This window comes from Artemia sp. Qi Xiang Cuo, chromosome 13 (assembly GCF_049724085.1).
Source record: "Artemia sp. Qi Xiang Cuo chromosome 13, ASM4972408v1, whole genome shotgun sequence".
NCBI classification, from domain to species: Eukaryota; Metazoa; Arthropoda; class Branchiopoda; order Anostraca; family Artemiidae; genus Artemia; species Artemia sp. Qi Xiang Cuo.
In genome coordinates this window covers 49082705-49094972 of record NC_142806.1, presented here as the reverse complement: position 1 = coordinate 49094972, position 12268 = coordinate 49082705, and the positions used below count along the sequence as shown (strand labels likewise).

At 34.8% G+C, this 12268-nt stretch overlaps 1 protein-coding gene across 1 annotated transcript in view; it reads left to right on the top strand.

Annotated features, from left to right (window-relative positions):
• The window catches only part of LOC148945365 (uncharacterized), a 130753-nt gene that overhangs the window by 77988 nt on the left and 40497 nt on the right, over window positions 1-12268 (top strand). The window contains exon 2 of the mRNA XM_089099022.1: window positions 6623-6839. Coding sequence (XP_088955148.1) covers window positions 6711-6839 — 129 coding nt within the window. The 5' untranslated portion in view covers window positions 6623-6710. The remainder of the gene's footprint in view (window positions 1-6622; window positions 6840-12268) is intronic.

Genomic DNA, 12268 nt, shown 5'->3' with positions numbered 1-12268 from the left:
TCGATTAAAAATTGAAAGTTCTTGTTCACTTTTTAACAGTGAAAAGAGATTGAAGGGCAACTAGCCCCTCTCCCTCCTCCACGTCCTAAATGCATCAGATAAAAATTTTGAGATAGACATTTCGTTAAAATAGTTTAAAGTTCTGATAACAAAAAACTCCGGTGTCGACACAGCCCACCAGGGCCCAGGGGTCGGCGTTGTAAGTTATGCCCTGGGGCATAACTTATTAAGGGGGGTTTATAACATATGGGAAGGGGTTTTGTATGGGAAGAACACATAGGAAATCTATTATAATTATCCAATTATAAGGTTAAAATACATACTCTGTGATAGATGCAAAATTGCTTTGGCTCATAAATTCTTATTAAGGTCGATTCCAAACAGTCGTAATCCCTTTGTGTCAGCAAGTGAAATGGTCTAAACCCCCCTTATTGGAGGTATTTTTTCAATCCATTCATTAATGTCAATCGCTGTCCACAAGTTATGCAAGCTGTCTATTGTTCATATATAAGGTTTTTATCAAAGAGGTTATCGTATAGACTTTGAAAAAAGCATCATTCAATTTAAATTGAAATTTCTAGATCTGTTTTTTAAAGTCAAGAATAATCGGACAGTAAGCACCTCCAACCCCCATGCCATAGAAACTTGAAACTTTTGGCAATCAAAAACGAACAAAAATTAATTTAAAAAAAAAACTTTCCGAAAAGTAAGTTTTTCAAAGAAAAGTAAAGAAAGGTTCTAGACATTTCTATTTGAGCGGAAAACTGCACCTCAATCTTTGCGGAACGTACATTTTCTTGTCTGAAACACCAAAATATAATAAAATGTCAAGTTTCAGAGGGTTCCACCACTCGCAAGCAAGTCCCATTGGTATTTTTGAATCCGCATGGTCAATTTAGGGGGGTGGAGGGTAGGATAATTCTCGTAGCAGCCCCATTCCGTCTTGGTATGGTTCACATTTTCAAGACCTGGCGTCCGGACTATCATATAATCTACCAAGCATACAACTACCCCAAATCAGTATCAATAAATAAATGAAACCCAAAACGAACAAAAATTAAAATAAATATTAGAGTCAAACTCAAAACGAGCATAAATTAATGTGAGTAGGGTTCAAAACCCTTATGCTTTCTAAAAGCCAGAATATAATTTGTACTTTACTAAAAAAAAAATTATTCAAATGAGTTTACTGAAAAAAAAATGTGCATTGTCAATTTAATATACATATACTGATATTTATTCCCTAAAATTTTAATTAATTTTGGATTTCTTAAAGTTATAAAAGTGAAAATATTTCAAAGAATTGTTTTCAGTAAAGCGCCAATGACGCAGTAGGTTTTAGGCCTCTACAGTGAGACGATACCCAAACTCTTGTTTGTAGTTATTTTTATTCGATTCAAACTTGATTTGCATATTCAATTTAAGTTTCACTTATTTTAAGATTTATTTATTCATTTACATTAATATATATTGTTTGTTCGCATTGATTGTTTATTTAAATTCTGTTCGTTTTAAGTTTCATTTATACTTTAATAGCGAAATATTTGTTTTCGTTTTAAGCTTGATTTTCATATTCAATCTAAGCACTACTCGCTTTAAGATCTATTTATTCATTTATATTATTGCTTGTTGTATGTTTTTTGCTATGATTGTTTATTTAATTTCGGTTTGTTTTGGGTTTCCTTTATTCTTTAGTAGTAATTTATGGTAGTTTTAAGTTTGAATTTTAAAAGGCATTTTTATCTGCTGATCTTAAGTTTAAAATTTCTTATAATTTTCTTTTCAAACATTCTTTTACGTAAATTTTTTTTTAATTAATATATGTAAAGAGAGACACAGAAACTTAAAAAAAGAACAAAACCTATCCTACATAAAATGAGGCTGCCTCCTCCCCTCAACCCCCGCTATTGATGCTAAAATTTGAGTTTTCCTCAATACTTCAAGAACGACTACTCTAATACAAAGGCAATAGGAATAGAATAATAAAATACATATTTCACAATGCCTAAAAATGGAAAGACTTGTTGATGCGCAATTGGTTCGAGCAATAAAATTCTCAGTTTGAGAGTTATGGAAGGCAATCAGTAAATTAAACGCTTGAAATTACCCACTAATTACGTTTATTGCAATCAAAGTGACCAAACAGCTCGTGTAAATGAACTTTAAGTAAGGAGCTACTCGGTCCAATAGTATACAAAATTCTTAAAAAAACGAAATTTTGTGTGCGAAATTAATTGTGCACTTATTAAACATATAAAGATATATAATATAAACACTGTAAATTAAATAATCAATTAGTTAATAATAGTCAAGAAACTCGCAAGAAATAGTGGTTCTTTTCTCAAGCTGCATATTCCAAAATTTCACAATAAGCGGTAATATAAAAGTCGTCATAACATCTCATAGATATTCAATGTATGACTTGGTCAAATTTCATAATTTGTTGTTATTTATGCTAGTATTCATTCTCCGTTTGGACGCGCGACTTTTTTTATTGGATACAGTCATTTTTCTAGTGCTTTGGTGAGAAAATCAGCGTATGGATTATGTGAAAAACAAATCGGAAGTATCAACACTGTAATATTGTCATGGGAATTTTGTCACCATAAGTCTTCGAAACCTGTGTTAGTAGTGTATACATTTTCTTGCTATAGCCTAGCCAGGATTCTATTTCAGAAGAGGTTGAGCTCACTGGGGAGAGAGAGGGAGTCGTTCAACTTCATGAAACGGTTCTGTTTATTACCGTTATATATATATATACATATATATATATATATATATATATATATATATATATATATATATATATATATATATATATATATATATATTGAATGGAAACTTATTGTTAAGTCAAAGCGTGCAGCGAACAAAATTGCCGAGAATGCTAAAAACAGTACCTCAGGTATCTCGCTAAATGTGAAATCCTCACTGTTTATAGGGATCCTGAAAGGCGTACCGATCGAATACGATGAGAATCAAGTGAAATCTCTTTTACCAAATTGCGTGAAAATTTCACAGTGCAGAAAGTCTCGAGTGTTCAAGGTCTACTTTGGGTTAAAACAAAACCTGAATCAGTTCTTGAAAGTTTCTGTGAAAGTTGGCTACGAAAAGCATTCAGCACAAGCATTTATTATTATTATTTATTGGAAAACCCGTCTTACAAGTATATCTCCCAAAGCGTTGCTTCTCGTGTCATAAGACTGGGCATCTGGCCTCGCAGTGCTCTAATCGGGCCCTCTGAACTCGCTGTGGATCATGCGGTCCCACCTCAAACAGTGCCTCTCCGTGCTCGGGAGAAATTTTCTGTCTAGAATGTAATTTTACCGGCCATACTTGTTACAGTGTAAAGTGTCCTAATAACAACAGTCAACTAGCAAAGCCCATGGTATGACATGGATGTGTCTACTACTACGCAAGCTGTACTTTCGTGGAATATTAATGGTGGACTTTTAGTCAAAATTCCTGTGATAAAAGGTTTGCTTTCGAATTGTGACGTATTGTGCTTGCAAGAGCATTTTTTGGCGAGTCATAGTTTAGGCCTTCTGAAAATTGACAATACTTTTACTAGCTATTCGATGCCTGCTTAACGATCCGCTTCCAGTGGCCGCCCCTCGGGTGGTATTCCGATGCTTGTTAGGACCTCGTGCCAGTCGAGTATTTTTGATTCATGTGATTTTTTTTTCTTGCTGTCCGTGTAAAAGAGTATGTTATTGTAAACATTTATCTCCCGACAGATTACCGCAGTGACCGATCGGAATTTTCATTTACTTCTGCGTGTGAGAAACTAGGGTCTTGCCTTTTAAAAATTCGCCTGTTCGGTAAGTGTTGCATTATTATAGGAGATTTTAACTGTAATTTAACTGACGCCTCGTTATTGCGTACTTCTATTTTGTCTGGCATTTTTGACGATTGGCTTAGCATATTGCCGAAAGATCTTGATTACACAATACATCATTCAAGCCACGTGTCGAACCTTGACCATGCAGTTTTTTCTATAAATCTCCAAGTGTCACCTGTTCAAGTCGTTACTGATTTCCAACTATCAGACCACCTGCAATATCTGCATCTATTTATTGTCCCTCTGCTCAGTCTACTTCTGCCACACAACCACATCAGCCCACACCCAATTTTACAGGGATTGGGAAAACATCCAAGATGATCTTTTTGCTGTAGTTACTAATTCTGTCCTACATAAAATTCATGTTCCGTTCCAGCTGCTCAAGGAAAATCCGCAAGTTGATGCAAATGAAACACGGGTGTTGCTGGATATCTATCTTGCACAAATTTGCAATGCTCTGCGAAGCGCAGAAAAAGCCGCTATACCTCTTAAACGTATACGTCGGGATGTCACAAAGCACTGGTCCAGTAATCCGAGCCTAGTTGAAGCTTGGAGAAAATCCAAATTTTGGTACCATTTGTGGTTCCAGTATGACCGTCCTCGCTCTGGCCGGGTTTCTGAAATTCGTCTTTCTACCAAAAGAAAGTTTGCAAAAAAACTACCTTTCCAAATGAACCAGATAGTTGAAGAGACATCCCAGCAAGCTTCTCTGTCCCAACCTTCCTTCTGGAGAAATGTATCAAGAGATCCTCCTTGGGCCCGCTTACCTGCTCAAGTTATTCCTGATTCCTAATGGACTTTATACTTCTCTGCTGAATTTTCCCCACCAGATACCGCCCTACAGTCCGAATATGAAGATAACCTTGATAAATTTCTGTCTAGTTGTCCAACCGACAATTATGTTGTTTCAGTTGATTCTGTACTATGAGCAATCCAACGCTTAAAGCGTAAGAAATCTTTTGGCATCGATAAAATGAGCGCTCTTCACATTCTGCATGGAAGTGAGCTGCTGGTAAACCATATTGCTCTTTTGATGCAGATGATTGTTACCCAAGGAGTTGTACCGTCTTCTTTCTCAATCGGAGATCTCACTCCAATTTCAAAAAAAGGTATACTCGCTACCCAGTGCTCGTCCTTCCGCCCTTTAACAGTGGCTAATACCTTCTGTAAGCTTTTTGAACTTCTGTTCATTAACCATCTGGACGCGAAATGCTATGTTCCACCTTACCAATTTGGATTCAAGCCACGTCTCGGTTGTGCCCACGCTTTGTCGGTTGTCACGAACGCATTGATCGGTGCTAATGCATCAGGTGAAACTCTCGTGTTGGCTGGGCATGATGCTCGTAAAGCGTTCGACTCTCTGATTCACGCCACTATGCTACTCCAAGAAGCAAAACGTGGAGTGAGCCCCTCATATATCAGAGCCCTTCAAGACTTGTATTATCGTCTTAAAGTTCACCTAATACTTCACCCATGAGCTAAAGTTGACGGCTCTCAAGTCTACGCACCAACCCCTAATATTTTTGTCAATGTCGAAAAAGGTATTCATCTTTGCCGGTCTTGATTTATCTCTCGTATGTTATGCAGACGACATTCTGAATTTGAGCTGCACTATCCAGCGCAAAAGCGAGATTTTCGCAACGCTACAATCTGAGTATGCAAAACTAGGTCTTCAGTGCAACACTGAAAAGTCTGAAGTTGTATTCTTCAACTGGAAGCAAGCGTCGCCTAGGATTTGGCAATTTAAAGGACCGGAGAATCTCCAAGTTCTTTACCTTGTTGAACCAGCTAAAATGTTTGATGTCGCGGAGGTGTTTCGTCTGAATAGCATCTACTTTCATCGTCTGGGTTTGAGTCATGGGACACGTCTCTGACGAGCGCAGAATAGCGCTCACTACCGATTCAGAGCAAACTTTTGTTTTGGTGAGGTGGCTGATCTGAGGCTCGCGAAATACTGTTCTCAGAAGACGAAGACATCATTCTCCTTTGCCACTCTTACTTATGTCTTGGTATCTAGATTTAAATCTGAACCAAAAGTTGAACCACGATTGGTGACTACTTAACTGTGTCACCATACTAGCCACAAGTTTTTGTAATTGTCACAAGATAAGATGGTAAAATGTTCTCATGCATTAATTGCCCCTTAGTCAATTAAAGAGCCCGCATAAGACCGTTTAATCGACTAAGAAGCTACAGAAAATTTTTAGCTTTCTCGAAAGGCCTTTTAGTAGGTAGGAGTGGGGTGTCTGACCTTAGAATCTCCTCCCTCCGACACCATCAGATTTTTACAATTTCTCCCATAATTCTTTATATTTAAAAATAATTTTGCGCATTGTTATTTTTTAAAGTTTGCCCTTACTTACCCTGAAAACAGTAGAACTAGCCTGGTCATTCGTTATTCGATCATAGTTTGACATTCTTGTTATGACATTAGAGGACTTTAAGAAGGCTGTGGAATAAACAAGTGGCTTGCAAAATGACCTAATCTCAGTCTGAAATTGGTCTGCAGTCTGGAGCTCGAAGCTCAAAATGTCAAAATCCAAGGCTTTGAAATTACCGATCTGAATGCACAATGGCCTTATCAAAATTTAAAGGCAAAAGAAGATACTTGACAGTTAAATTTGATCTACATTTGAAATTTTGCTCCCACACGAAAACCAATATTACAAAATTATACATTTTTTGTAAAATTTTAGTCTTCTAGTGAATGGGAAGGGGATACAGCTGCCGGAAGCCCCTCCCTATAGGTATCCTCACTTAAACTTACCTGGTTCTTTCTAGTTTCAGGCTTGACACACACATCTTAAACAGAGGTTATAATGTAATTCCAGCGAAAACATCCTTTCTGTGCCTCTTCTAGTGGCTGTTAATGGAACTTGAAGCGTTTAATATAACGGACCCTTCCGTTATAGTGTGTAATAGTAATGACACAATTAACAGTGATGACTATTACGAAGAGTGCAGTAACAGCACGCACACGCCGTCAATATTTTTTCAGGTACGTCTTTTTCTAGTGGGTGCATACAAAAAATATCTTTCTCCATGGAGAAAATAGTTGGCAATATTTTACTTTTCGTGTGAGGAACTACAGTTGAAAATAAATAAAAACAACACAAACAAACAAACACTTATCCGTGCTCTTTTTTCCATGAAAATTCTTTTTTTAGGGTTCCTGTTACTATTGAGCCGAGTCACTCCTTACTTACAGTTTGTTACCAAGAACTGTTTGATTTTACCTCTGAGAAAATAGATGTTATTTCCAAGACGAAAAAAGCATAAGCAGTAAAATAATCAAACTTTCCTGTTTGATTAATCAAAAAAACTTTTCAACAGAATAAGTTTTTTTTTTAAAGCAAAGAACTCCATTAAACCAAAAATGAACAAAATAAAATCATATAATCTACTAAGCATACAACTTCCACAAACCACTATCAATAAATAAATGAAACCCAAAACGAACAGAAATTAAAATAAATAACAAAGTCAAGCTCAAAACGATAAGAAATTAATACGAGTAGGGTTGAAAACCCTTATGCTTTCTAGAAGCCAAAATATAATTTGTACTTTACTGAACAAAATTCAAATGAATTTACTGAAAAAAATACGCATTGTCAGTTTAATATACATACGCTGATATTTATTCCTTAAAATCTTAATACAATTTTAAGAGTTTTGGTTACTATTGAGTCGCGTCGCTCTTTACTTACAGTTTGTTACCACAAACTGTTCGATATTAGTAGTTTTAGGGGTTTTTTTCTCTAAGAATTATTCTTCCTATTGCGGCTTATTTTTATTATTGTTTTTCTTAACAACATTACAAGATTGTAACACTGTTACACCATCTCTGGAATTTCAGTTCCTCACAAGTATTTTCTGGGTTCAAAAGGGAAAAAGATTTCAAGATTTATAAAGTAAATATGAACAAGATTAATTATTCCATAAGTATTACTAAATATATAATTTCTAATTATTTTAAAGATTAAAGATTTCAAAAATTTCAGAACATTTTGGAAGAAAATTTTTTTTTTATATAAGAAAGGTTATATTGTAAGCATTTCGAAAACCAGATGCAAACTTTTAACTGGTTAGTCAGAAAAGACAAAACGTTTGAAGACACGAGTTTACTAATATTGCGGTTTTAGCAAATTTCTGTAGTCAAGGATTCTTTAAGGACTTCAAGGATTCAAGGATTCAAGGACTTCAAGGACATCAAGGATTCTACATTTTTCCAGAAAGTTGTAGTCAGTTAAAGACGAATTAATGAGTAATTGCAGGATGAAGTGCCAAAAAGAGGAATTTTTTTTAAATACCTCGTCAGAGTTGGGAAAAAGGAAAATTGTCATGCTCATTAATGTAGAAAGGTAATTTAATTAGTGTTTTAGTTGAACCTAAAAAAACAAAAAAAAAATAAGACTTTTTCAGAAGTGGTTTTAGGGAAAAGACTGGACTCGGAAATTTTAGGGGCGCAAAATTTCGAATAAATAACCTAACAGTTATAATGATTTTCTAATTTTTGGAATTTTATTTTTATTAAAATAAAGTAGAGGGTGTAGTTGATAAATAAAAACAATTAATTAATCATTTATTAATAAAAACTAAAAAATAATAATTAAATAATGATAATCAATAATAATAAATAAATAATAAATAAAAAAAAATCTTCGATTAATTGATAAATTGAAAATGATTTGGTTAATAGATGAAAATTCTCTGAAAATTTGACCTGGAAATACTTTGGGAAACAGAAGGGCACTAATTAAGATTTTCCCCCAGAAGCAAGAGAGGCCAGAACTGTCACTTTTTTTGCCCGCTCGGCCGCAAACTTAAAGCATTTGTTCTTCAAGTTTTGTGCGTAAAGTCAAACTATGGCATAAAGGGTGCAGGGCTAAGAGGGACAGCAGCACTTTCATTAAAACAAAATCTATAAAATCTTAATAAATACTAAAGTCTTTCAGGTGATCACTTTAACTGAAACGTGGTTAAATGATAATAACTCGCAATTACTACATATCCCTGGTTATAATATATATGTAAGAAATTGCGAGTATTACCAACATGGAGGCCTAGCAGCTTACATTCAGGCTGATTATAAGGTTTCAATAAGAGACGATCTTACAATATATAGAGAGAAAGTTTGCGAGTGTTTTGTTTTACATATAACTAGAAAGAATTTGAATTTTGGTATCGTTGTAGCACATAGACCTCCACAGAGCCTGCTCCAAGACTTTATGGACCTATTTGAAGAACAATTAATGAAACTTCCAATTAACTCTATGCCATGTTTTATTATGGGGGATTTTAATATTGACCTTATAGATCAGTCATCTGCTAGCACTGAATTTATTAATACAAGTTTATCTAATGGCTTTCATCCTTGTGTAAATATCCCTACAAGAATTGCGGGAACATCAGCCAAGCTTCTGGATAACATCCTTTCTAATGTACCCTTGAGTCTTCCCGGGGTCCTTATCAACGATGTATCTCACCACTTTGGAGTTTCGCTAGCTTTAGAACTGTCACGAAGGGGGTTAAAGGCAAAAAATCAAGGATTCCAGTGATCAGTAAAAGTGCGATGGTAAAACTTAAAAATGATATAGAAAAGGTGGATTGGTACGATGTTCTAGGCGATGTTCAGGACGCTAATTCAAAATTTGTTTTATTTTATGAAAAGTTACAGAGTTTGATAAGTCAAGTAGTCATATTGAAACCGTTTAATAGAAAGCACTCAAGTAAAAAACCTTGGATTAGTCCTGTGATTTTGAAGCAAATAAATGTAAGAGATAAATTGTTTAGAGCTCAAATAATTAACCCCACACAAGAAAATAAGCAATTATATAAAACTTATCGAAATAGGTTGAATACAATTTTAAGAAATGAAAAAAAGAAATATTTTGAGAAAAAGTTTAAGGAGGTCGAAGGATGCCCTAAGAAAACCTGGGGACTAATAAAAGAAGTGATTGGATTAAAAATAAATGGTGTACCTGATGAATTAGTTAGCGTAATGGGAAAGACTTTGAAATCTGAAAAGGACATATGCAATGAATTTCAGAGTTATTTTTTGAATATTGGTCTGAATTTAGCTATGTCAGTTGTACCTGATAGTGGTGATCCAACGTTCGAGTCCTTACTGAGGGACCCAACTGATGTATCTCTTCACCTTAGACTTCTAACAGTTGATGAAATTAAAAAAAATATTTATGGGTTGCGTAGTAATTCATCTGGTAGCTATCACATTACTTTAAAAATACTTAAATATATTTTTCCTGTTATATCTGAAGTTTTATGTGGGTTAATTAATGAGGGTTTTCGTCAAGGAAAATTCCCAGACTGTTTTAAAGTTGCCCGTATCCCCCCAATTCATAAGGGTGGTATTCAAAATGACCCAGGAAACTATAGACCGATATCTGTTTTACCCATTATTTCCCGTGTCTTAGAGAAGTGTTTTAGTATTAGAATGATGAGTTTTTTGGAGGATCATAAGTTACTGGTAGAGACACAATTTGGGTTCCGTTGAAAAAGGACAACGGAACAGGTGATGATTTATTTGACAACTATTATTAATGATGTATTAGACAAAGGTTTCAAAATAGGTGCTATATTTTTAGATCTGATGAAAGCTTTCGACACTGTGGATCATGCACTTCTACTTAAGAAGTGTGAGGTGTATGGTTTGAGGGGTAAATCCTTAAATTTTTTAAGAAGTTTTTTAAGTAATCGTTATCAGTATGTCCAACTAAATGATTCTTCTTCCGAAAAAAAGTGTATCGAAATAGGTGTTCCGCAAGGATCAGTTCTCGGTCCTATATTATTCTTGATATTTATTAATGATTTACCAAATTGTCTGAATAATTTTTGCTATAGAATAAATGAACTAACGGTAAACCCGACTAATGAAACAGTTTCACTTTTTGCTGATGACACTACAGCCATTAGCACAGCTAAGACAGCGGATCTGCTACAGATTTCGATGAAGGAATCAGTTAATAGAATTACAGCATGGCTGAGGGTAAATAAATTAAGGATTAACATGGCTAAGTCTAACTTTATTATTTTCTCGCGGTCATCAAACTTTTACCCATGGATCAAGGAATTAGATATGCCCAATGGCGTTATAAAACGGACTGCGTCTTTTAAATACCTTGGGATTGTAATAGATGAAACTCTATCTTTTAAGGAACATATTACTTTAACTAGAAAAATTCTGGCAAGAAATCTCGGTATAATGAAGAAACTCCAACATTGTTTTCCTAAGTCTTTCCTTCGCCATCTTTATTTTTCTTTAATACACCCGTATATACTTTATTGTTCAAGTATTTGGCTCTCTACTTTTTCTTCTACCCTAAAACCAATAAGAGTTCTACAAAATCATGCAGTAAGAATTTTAGTCGGTATTTCTCCACGTATGTCTGTTCGAGAAATTTACCCAACTTTAAAAATTTTCCCGGCTGCAGGCCTTCGTGAATTCTATGTATTGTGGTTTATTTTTGGACTGCAGCAGAATGTTCAGCCTCGTTGTTTTGGTGATTTATTGTCCATTAGGTCTACTGTTCATTCTCATGATACAAGGGGTAGCGCGGACTTCTGTGTACCTAGAGGTATATCTTCCCGTTCATGTTTTCTGTTATTTATAGAGGTACGCGGAAATGGAATAGTTTGAATAGTGATATTAAGACTATTGGTGACCCCAATATTTCTAGAAAAATCATTAAGGAACTGCTTTTTGCTGAATATGAGTTTTGACTGATTAATTGATTTATTTATTGCGGGGGTTTTGTTGATATGATGTTCCCAAAGGAAGTATAATATATGATATTATTTTGTATTTATTGTTTAGTGTGATGGTATTAGTGGTGTCGGTGGCCAAGTGTTCTTTGTTTTAAGGATTTTGTTTTCTCTACCTCCCCCACGGACAAGCTTTACTTTTTAGGGGAGGCAGCAATAATTTTTTGTTGATATGTTTTTTTTCAATAAATCCTTCTTCTTCTTCTATATACTATAAGAGACTATCACTGAAAAACTCTCAGACAAAAAGACTTGTGGACCAAGATTATTTTCAACCAATTAATATTTCGTATCTGCTAGTCCTTGATACAAAAAATAAATCATTTTACCAATCTCGTTCTGAAAAGTTTATTTAACTCTTTTCAATAACCAAATAAAAACATCCTTTAATTTGTATATTCTATCGAATTGTTTAATCATCAAATAGTGGCTTTAATCATCAAATAGTGGCCTGACGTCCGCGCTATTCAAAAAGTGTTATGAAACCTGTTTTACCGACAGAGCTAAGGTTGGCAGAAACTTTGCGTGTTTTTTAACTCTCTTCACCGTATTTCTGTACAGAAAGCTTTGAGATATGTAGGCAACATCAGTACAAAAACTATTATGATGACCATCATAGGTCCATAGCTAAAACGAAAAAAAAAT